At 42.5% G+C, this 10,562-nt stretch overlaps 1 protein-coding gene across 1 annotated transcript; it reads left to right on the top strand.

The window, feature by feature from the left end:
- Positions 1-476: 476 nt before the first annotated feature.
- FOXJ1 (forkhead box J1) lies at positions 477-9,597 on the top strand. Its single transcript, XM_040330044.1, has 3 exons — positions 477-601; positions 4,663-5,206; positions 7,429-9,597. The coding sequence occupies exons 2-3, from the start codon at positions 4,694-4,696 to the stop codon at positions 8,236-8,238; spliced, it is 1,323 nt and encodes a 440-aa protein (XP_040185978.1). The 5' UTR covers positions 477-601; positions 4,663-4,693; the 3' UTR covers positions 8,239-9,597.
- Positions 9,598-10,562: the final 965 nt, after the last annotated feature.

Below are 10,562 nucleotides of genomic sequence, written 5' to 3'. Positions count from 1 at the left end.
TGATCTCTGATCACACACATGTGTATAATACAATATCTTGATTTCTGATCACACACATGTATATAATACAATATATTGATCTCTGATCACACACATGTGTATAATACAATATCTTGATTTCTGATCACACACATGTATATAATACAATATCTTGATCTCTGATCACACACATGTGTATAATACAATATCTTGATCTCTGATCACACACATGTGTATAATACAATATCTTGATTTCTGATCACACACATGTATATGATACAATATATTGATCTCTGATCACACACGCGTATAATAATGTTTACTGCGATTCTGAACACCACGTAGTGCAACCTGCTCCAGCCATAGGAGGCGTGGCTGAATGACTGAGCTCTCCATGGGAACCCATCCACCAATCCGAGCTCCGAAAGCTGTTTACTAGGGCGGAGCGTTACCATGGCTCCCCGAGAAGCCTTTCAGAGCCGCTGGTACTTAATGCCTGGCAGCGGAGATAGGAGAAAATAAAAAAAAGCTGGCAGGGCTATAACTCATCCGGGGCTCCCGGGATCTGAGCGGACTGATTCTGGAAGGTTCTACTTTTCACATAACGATCCTCATCGTCCAGGTAATGAGAAGCTCTTCACCTCCCCTCTGATGCCACCTTCCTCCTCTTCTAGTGGAGACTTTGTTTGGTTGTGAGTAGGAAATAGGGCTTGGGGTGCCCATACACCATACAATCTGCGTTGGATCTCCCATGGTCTTTGTAGTGCCTTAGTGGATACAGTTTGGATGGATTGTGTAGGTGTGCCCTCTCTGTATAGAATTGATGGGGATGATTGTACAATCAGATTGTATGGTGTATAGTCTGTGTGGTGTCAGTATGTCAGTGTTGGGGGGTTCTGCAAAGACCTATGGGCAGAGAATATGAATCAGGAGCACCCAGAGGCCTTCCTACTACTCATCATAAATGGATGACTTGCTGGATGTGGGTGATCCATACACAATACATTAGTTGGCCCAGGTTGTTGCACTGGAACTCTGACTGGCACTGCCAGGCACTCCCTTCCTCCCCCTGTATGTGTCCTGGATCATGTTGCACCCTGCTGACAGTGTCCTCCCTTTTTCCTGAATGAGTGGCGTTCTTATTTTGTATTAGGAAATATAAATAATAGAATTTGGCAAGGCAAGGGTTAAAGTGCAGGTCACTGATAAATGTTGGGGTACACGTGGTACAAACGTGGTTCTGTGACTTCAACTTCCACCCCCTGGACACCCTGTTTGCCAGCATTGACCTGTTCTAGTCCTTCCACACCCCACTGACACAGAACATCCTGAAGGTCCCACCTGTTGCTATCTATGGACAGCCAGTGGCATTCTTTTGATTCTTATGTTGTATTAAGGAAAAGGAGAAACAGAATTTGGAAAGATGAGGGTGCACAGTGCATGCATGGCACTGAGAAATATTGGGATGCATGCATGGCACTGGGAAATATTGGGATGCATGTATGGCACTGGGAAATATTGGGATGCATGCATGGCACTGGGAAATATTGGGATGCATGCATTTGAATGTAACATTGTGACTCTCCCTTCCACCTCCTGTATGTGCCCTGGATTACTGGCACCCTGTTATTAGCATTCGCCTGGTATAGTCACCTCCTGTATGTGCCCTGGATCACTGGCACCCTGTTGTTAGCATTCGCCTGGTATAGTCACCTCCTGTATCTGGGCTGGATCACTGGCACCCTGTTGTTAGCATTCGCCTGGTATAGTCACCTCCTGTATCTGGCCTGGATCACTGGCACCCTGTTATTAGCATTCGCCTGGTAGAGTCATTCAGCACCCCTCCGGGACTGAAAATCTCACTTATTTGCTGGATGTGTCTTCTGTTGATATCACCATGGCACAGCCCATGGCGGTCTCCTGATTTCTATTTCAAAAAGAGAAATAGAATTCGGTAATATGAGGGTACAGAGGGCAGACCACTGAGAAGTGTCAAGGTGCACGTGTTTGGGGTGTCAATCAACACCCCACTGGGACTGAAAATCTCACATATTTCCTTAAAGGGGTTGTAAAGGTTTGTTTTTTATTTCCTAAATATTTTCCTTTAAGCTAGTGCATTGTTGGTTCACTTACCTTTTCTTTCGATTTCCCTTCTAAGAGCCGGTTCACACTGGGGCGGCACGACTTCGGGGGCGACTCGGCCAGGCGACCTGAAGACTACTTCTAAGGCGACTTGCAAAATGACTTCTGTATTGAAGTCAATGCAAATCGCCCCGAATCGCCCCCCGAAGTCGTACAAGAACCTTTTTCTAAGTCGGAGCGACTTGTGTCGCTCCTATTAGAATGGTTCTATTGACTACAATGGGACGCGACTTGTCAGGCGGCTGTGTCGCCTGACGAGTCGCCCCAGTGTGAACCGGGTCTAAATGTTTTTTTTTCTTTGTCTGAATTTCTCACTTCCTGTTTCTCCTCAGTAAGCTTTCCACCATCACCGAGCCGTTCTGGCTGGGGGTTAGTCAGCCAGGACAGCTTACTGAGGAGGAACAGGAAGTGAGAAATTCAGACAAAGAAAAAAAAAACATTTAGAAGGGAAATCAAAGGAAAAGGTAAGTGAACCAACAATGCACTAGCTTAAAGGAAAATATTTAGGAAATAAAAACCTTTACAACCTTCTTTATTGAGTCTGTCACCTGTTTTTATCTTCATTGGACAGCTCATGGCATTCTCTTTAGTCCTATTTTAGTCCTATTTTGTATAAATAAATAGGGAAAATGGAATCTGGCAAGATAAGTTGAGGCCGATGGGAAATGTCAGGGTACATTGGTATAATGGTGGGCATATGATGTGTATTGAACATTGTATAGGTAATACAGTATGTGCTCTAGTTGTGTACTTAGAATATTGCAGACTGAACATCTTGGATTTGTGTTACAGCTGATGATTTATCAAGTGAAGTGAAGCAAATTGTGAGCAGAAGTTTCTATATTTCCTGTCCTTCTGGCTGCACTGGATTGGACTTTTACTTCACTTAAGCCAGGGGTCTCCAAACTGCGGCCCGAGGGCCAGATGTGGCCCTTTGCTAGCCTTTATCTGGCCCTTGGGGCACAATTCCTTCCACTGATATGAGGCACTATTCCTCCCATTGATACCACTAATGGGGCACTATATTATCCACTGATACCAATGATGGGACACTATTCCTCCCACTAATAGGGGAAATGCTCCTCTTCCTATTGACCACCAACCCTGAGGCCATATTTCTTCTCACTGATGACATTTTCTTCCCTTGCTGGCCCCAATCCGGCCCTCCTAAAGTTTGAAGGGCATAAAAGTGGCCCTTTGTTTGAAAAGTTTGGAGACCCCTGACTTAAGCCAATCAGCTCCTACAGACTCCAACATTGCAGTTTGGATACTATATAACGCTGTTTAGAAGCACAATGGAAAATATTAAAATCAACTTAGTTGAGGAGTTAAAGTGGAGGTTCACCCAAAAAATCTATTTTTAACATTAGATTGGGCCTAATTACGGGAAGCAGAATCGGGTGTTTTGATTAAAATCAATGCAGTACTTACCTTTTTTGAGATAGATGTTCTCCGCCGCTTCCGGGTATGGGCTGTGGGACTGGGCGTTCCTATTTGATTGACAGCCTTCCGACCGTCGCATACAGCGCGTCACCAGTTTCCGGAAGTAGCCAAACGTCGGTGCGCAGGCGCCGTATAGCGCCGCACCGACGTTCGGCAACTCGTGACGCGCTGTATGCGACCGTCGGAAGGCTGTCAATCAAATAGGAACGCCCAGTCCCGAAGACCATACCCGGAAGCGGTGGAGAACATCTATCTCAAAAAAGGTAAGTACTGCATTGATTTTAATCAAAACACCCGATTCTGCTTCCCGTAATTAAGCCCAATCTAATGTTAAAATTTTTTTTTCGGGTGAACTCCCGCTTTAACAGACTTTACAATACAACAAACAATCGTCCTGTATTTTTTCGGCAAGACTTTTGTTTGTGATGCAGTATATATTTTTTGTGGTTGGGCCAGACCTTATATATAGTGTTTGGAATATTTAATTAGAACAAGGTATATTGATTACATCAGACAAAGTATTTTTAGGTTCTTATTCTTTGCTAGGCCAATAATGCATTGATGTATACCCATAGTGCAAGAAATTTGGTGTGTTACATTGTGACTCCCAATTGCTTTTGCAAAGTTTCAATGGATCATTCTAGAGGAATTTTATTACCGCTGCATTGCCTGTCATCATAGCTGAGTGTTTGTGCCATTGCCATCTAGTGGGTGTGAGGCTTGCTCCCTGGGAGGCCTTAAAAGGGGAGTAAGCAAATATTCCCACCACCTCTTCCCGACACTATTCAGCATGTCCCGTTGGTTCCTTTCCCATGAAAATAACAGTGTTTTTCATGTCTTATTGCTAAAGAGTGGTTGACATTTTTAATATTCAATGCACCAGGGATTAAAAAGTTATGTTTTACTATGGAGCATAGAGAATTCAATCACTATTAATAATTTTTAATGCCACAATAAATTTTGTGCCTTTGTTTTAAAATCTGTTTTGTGCCATCCAGTGTAATCCAATCCCTTTAACTTTTTACAATCCTTTTTTTAACTATTGTGCATCCTGTCAAATGAGACATTTGAAGTAAAACCTACCTTTCTGTGTTTTAGGAAACGTCTATAGACCCCTGAGGTTTTTTGAATGTTTGATTTGCCAACTGCAGCCCCCAGAGACATGGCGGACAACTGGCTGACCTACCAGACAGAGGGGGAAATGAGTCACGAGGACTTGTCTGGGTCCATCAACTTAGATGACAGTTTAACCAGTCTTCAGTGGCTGCAAGAATTCTCAATCATCAATGCCAACGAGGGAAAGACCCCATCGTCATCTGGAGATCCTCATGGCTATCGGCAGTTGCCAGGCTCAGCTGCCCCCTGCTCTCCCTTAGCTGCTGATCCAGCCTGTTTAGGAATGCCACACACTCCAGGCAAACCCACATCTTCATCTACCTCGAGGGCAGCCCTTCAGGGACTTCAGCCCATGGAGGAGATTGACTATAAAACCAACCCGCATGTTAAGCCCCCTTATTCCTATGCCACCCTCATATGCATGGCAATGCAAGCAAGCAAGAAGACCAAGATCACACTCTCTGCAATCTACAAGTGGATCACCGATAATTTTTGCTACTTCAGGCATGCCGACCCTACCTGGCAGGTAAGACAGACATCACCCTAGTCATACCAACAAAAAACAGTGCTAAAAAAAAATACTATATGTATTTTATTACATTGCATTCCCAAAACTGCGATTGACGCTGCACTTGCAGTTGTAAAGCAACATGGCATGCAGTCGGTATCGCTTTGCTTCTCCCTTTTGTCCCTCGTGTGTAATTACTCTCAGGTTACGTGACTCCTGAGTTACTATTTTGTACATCCTGCATCCCAGAGCATCACTATTGTTACATTAACCCTCAAATCCTATAGGCGTTTAGTCGTGTAACTATTCAGAAACAAATTACAGCACAAGGGTTAATGCATGCATAACAGTGGTAGGTCACTGCAGGTTCTTATACAGGGTCAGTAACTACACTGCCATATATCAGTGTACTATTAGACTGTGAATGTCAGGCCCCCTCCCGCCCCCTGTTCTGTAGACTCTGTGTGGCCCTGACATGCCATTGTCTAATAGTAATGGATGATCCTTGGGAGGGACCAGACAAGCCTAGTTTATAGGGGAAATCTTGTACCGTCATCTGGGTTGGGGGTAATACCACCAGAAAAGAAGGCAAACAAGGTGTCCAATTTCTGTGTATCTTTTAATATATCCCTGGGTGATCATCTGTCTATCTATGTATGTGTACGCATAGAGGTGGGCTTACCCACACAACAAACACTTTTCTAGTGGTAGGAAATGAAAAAAATCCTCCCCCTACTAGACTTGGACTTTACTGGTTTAATTAAACATTGGGGGGGGGGGGGCGATCCCGAAAAAACACAGGTGGCATGGATGGAGACTGCTGAGGCAAGAATGATAAATATGTTTAACTGGCCAAGCAATAAGCATCCCGAATACAAGCAGGGAAAGCGATGAATAGAAAAGGGAGGTGGGGGCTGCGTAGTTTGCTCTCCCCCTTGTTAAATTTCATTAAACAGTAAATAGCGGATCAGTAAGATCCGGGAATCCTGTGGCTCGGGGAAAAAAAAGGAGGGGGTTGCAGGGGTAAGAAAGAAAAAACTATTCCTGTCTGACTTGTAAAGTATTTCAGAATGTACTTCTTGCCCTCCTCTTAAGAAGGAAAGGGGTGAACTAGGACGGTGCCAGTCAAAATGTTGTTGGGCTCTTTCCAAGACTCCTACACACATTGGCCTATTATTTATACCCGCTTTTTATCTTGCTTCTGTAAGGTAGAATTTGAAAGGGTTAGTGGCCTCTTCTGTTCCTAGCAGAATAATGGGAAGCTGATTTGCATTTTTATTGGGCTACATCAACACCATGCCCATTACTATACTCACTATATCGCTAAAAAATATATAGATATAAAAAAAAGTGGAATTTTCAGACATACTAATGCCCGGTACACACGATCCGATTATCGGACGAATGATCGTCTGGTTTTTTTTTGTATGCTAATCTCACGTTGAATCGGATGAGTTCGCGAAAATTCTCGTACGGCAGAATAAAAAATCGGAAGTGATGTCATGTGTTGTAATGCATTTGTATTGTATTTGTATTACTATTATTGTCCGATAGAATAAAATCGGATGAACTGTCCTGATCGGCTCTCGAAAGCTCTGTACTAACGATCCGATTATCGTACGATCGTTTCGAAAGCAGCATTTTTCGTACGATTTTCGGATCGTGTGTACGGGGCTTAAGGAAATGGTCAGATTTAGCTTTCAAAAAAATGTAAGATTTGAATAGGTCCCATAGGTAGCACTGCCTCTTCGCACTTGTTTTCACAAGTAAGCCCCTATATAGATTATAGCTTGTCAAACTTTCACCCGTAAGGCCCCGTACACACGGTCGGACCGAACCGATGAGAATGAACCAAAGTTCAGTTTCATTGGTCCAAACCTACCGTGTGTATAGCCCATCGGTCTGTTTTCCTTTGAAGCATTGAACTTCGTTTTTTTCAGCACGTCGTGTGTTTTACGTCACCGCGTTCTGACCCGATCGGATTTTGAACTGATGGTGTGTACACACATCAGACCATCAGGCCACTTCTGCGGTGAACCGATGAAAACGGTCCGTCGGACCATTCTCATCGGTTCGGTCCGACCGTGTGTACGGGGCCTAATAGTATTTAATATTTTGGAAAATTACATTATGATTAATTCATGTCTAAAAAAAATTTTTTACATATGATTTGCACTAAATATATACTGCACGTGTCTGCTAAATTGTGCTAACCCTTATCTATTTTACTTATGTTTTAGAATTCCATTAGGCACAACCTTTCTTTAAACAAGTGCTTCATAAAAGTCCCTCGAGAGAAAGATGAGCCTGGAAAAGGTGGATTCTGGAAGATTGACCCACAATATGCTGACCGTCTCATGAATGGTGCCATTAAGAAGCGACGGCTGCCACCTGTCCAGATCCACCCAGCTTTTGCTGGTGCGCACTCTAATCCTTGCTCAGGTGGCAATATAGGCTCTGGTTGGCCATTGAGTGTCAACGTAGAGTCTCATAATTTGCTAAAGGAGTTTGAACAGGCCACAGGTGAACAAATCTGGAATTCTACTGGCGAACATGCTTGGAATGTGGCAGATGTCAAAGGTCACAAGCGCAAACAGCCATTACCAAAAAGGATGTGCAAGATACCCCGTCTATCCAGCTCCCCATTGTTATCACAAGATGAACAGTCCGAGTTAGGATCCCTGAAAGGTGATTTTGACTGGGAAGTCATCTTTGATGCCAACATTAATGAAGCCAACTTTGCTTCCTTTGAGGATCTAGAAGGAACACCTCCATTAAGTCCAGTCACCAACTCTGTTGACCTGACCGTCCATGGGAAGCATATAGGTTGTCCTCAACAGTGGTACCCCATGAGGCCAGAACAAGCAGCAGTCCAAAACAATTTGGATTTTGATGAGACATTCTTGGCCACTTCGTTCCTCCAGCACCCTTGGGATGAAGCCCGAAACGATTTCCTATCTAACTCTGCCAATCTTGATCAACTCTTTGACCTCAATGAGGAATTCCCTCCAGGACTCAACGACTGGGCCTCCATAGGCTCCTATTTATAACAATAATGGTGCCATCTAGAACTGTTAGAGACACATAGATGTTTCATTTTTGTATTATAGTTCATATATAAATATATATATATATAAGTTTATCTTAAAAAGAATTTGTAAAAAATAAAACTTTAACTCGACTATGGAGCAGGAGTTCAATTCAAAGTTTACAAGGCTGGTAAAAGGAAAACCCAGCACTCGCTCCACAATATCATTCTGCCTTACAGAAATTGTTCAAAACTGTTAACTCTGGACTTCAAAATGCCCCATATGTTTCCTCTTGTCCTAACGCAAGAACAGTGCTTGGTAAAAAACAACAAAAAAAAACTTTTGTACTTATTTTTCTACATACTAAAGCAAAAAAGGATTTGCTTAATGTTATATGTTATTTTCTTAAAAGTATAGTCTTTTATGGAGAGCCCAAGTATGATATGTGATCTCAAAAAAAAGTTGCATGAATGATTCTGATTTATAAAAAAAAACTGAAGCAATGAAATGAAGAGGTTTGTCCTAATGCAACAAATCCTTTTTCGAGTACAGTTTTCATAGCACAGGTTAGAATGTGAAAGCTGATACATGATTGGTTGATATGGGCAATAGTCCTATTTTTCTGCTTCAGTTTTTGTAACTCACCTAGTTCGTACTGATTTCCAGTATGTTGCTATCCTTGGGCACTATGGACTTTGTGTGCCCATGGCAGAATAAAGGGCTATTTTTTTTGTTTCACTGATAATGTATATTTTGTTCATTTTGCCTGTTTAATATATTTTTTTTATGTTAGATTCTGTTTGTTTGAAAAAAAAAAAAAAATCAAAACATTTTACATGTATTATTTTTTCATGGCAGATTGCCTTGCAAACCCTTTTTTTTGAGCTAAGAGAATATGATTTGGTGGCAGGTAGGATGTTGTGATAAATTATAAGCGGTTGCTGCTAGCAATTTTAAAGAATTCTTAAAAGATACAAGTTTTCTGGAATCAGTTTGATATATACAAAAATGTAAAGCCTTTGCTGCCAGAGTCCATAAAGTTTTTTCCCGCTCTTCTGGTGTTAAGAGTTAAGTAGGTGGCCTTGCTTGAATTCCAATACGTGGAAGAGGAACAAATAGGTTTGTGTGCCGTATGTGTGCGTCTGTGAACAGAATTGGCATCAGTGAACAATAAGGAGTTTATGACTGTTCAACGCTTGTTTGAATGACTTAAACATTGTTATGCAATTTCAACTGGGGTGGAAATTAGGGCTGAATGCTCTGGGAAGATGTGAATACATAAGAAACAACAGCACACTTGTATGGGCTTTGAAGGTGCATTGAGTTTCTTTGCAGTTTCTACTGTTCTGTAGAAATAAATAAATCTCAGAAAGAAATAAATGCATTTTTTGTGTTTTCTTTTGTTTGTTGGGTGGTCTGAAAGTTTATTGTAGATTCCAAACTCAAGTGTTATCGTCTACATCTGGGCAGTTTCAGCCGAATGCTGGATTACAGTGAGAGACTCAAGAACCGCAATAACCGAAAAACTTGGTGATGCAAAACACACACATTGGGTGAATTATACATCCACTACCCATTTCAAAATATGAATTGCATCTAACAACAAAAATGTAAAATAATGCAGCTTACATTCACTAAATGAGCTGGCTGCATTTTTTTTCCAAGCTAAGTAGATCTTTTACAATTACAGGAAAATAAGGGCCAGATTCTCAAAAGAGATACGACGGCGTATCTCCAGATACGCCGTCGTATCTCTGAGTCGCGCCGTCGTATCTATGCGCCTGATTCTTAGAATCAGTTACGCATAGATTTCCCTTAGATCCGACAGGCGTAAGTCTCTTACACCGTTGGATCATAAGTGCATATTTATGCTGGCTGCTAGGGGCGTGTACGCTGATTTCCGCGTCAAAATATGTAAATCAGCTAGATACGCGAATTCACGAACGTACGCCCGGCCGACGCAGTACAGTTACGCCGTTTACGTTAGGCTTTTCCCGGCGTATAGTTACCCCTGCTATATGGTGGCGTAAGTGCGGCGTACCAACGTTAAGCATGGCTGTCGTTCCCACGACGAAATTAGAAAATTTTGCGTCGTTTGCGTAACTCGTCCGTGAATGGGGCTGGACGTAATTTACGTCCACATGAAAACCAATAGGTCTTTGCGGCGTATTAGGAGTAATGCACACTGGGAGATTTCCACGGACGGCGCATGCGCCGTTCGTGAAAAACGTCAATCACGTCGGGTCACAGAACATTAACATAAAACACGCTTACGCCGGCCGATTTACGCTACACCGCTGCAATTTACCGAGCAAGTGCTTTGAGAATACTGCACTTGCCCGTCT

The sequence above is a fragment of the Rana temporaria genome, chromosome 12, assembly GCF_905171775.1.
Source record: "Rana temporaria chromosome 12, aRanTem1.1, whole genome shotgun sequence".
Taxonomy (NCBI): Eukaryota; Metazoa; Chordata; class Amphibia; order Anura; family Ranidae; genus Rana; species Rana temporaria.
This window is presented reverse-complemented; position numbering and strand designations above follow the sequence as displayed.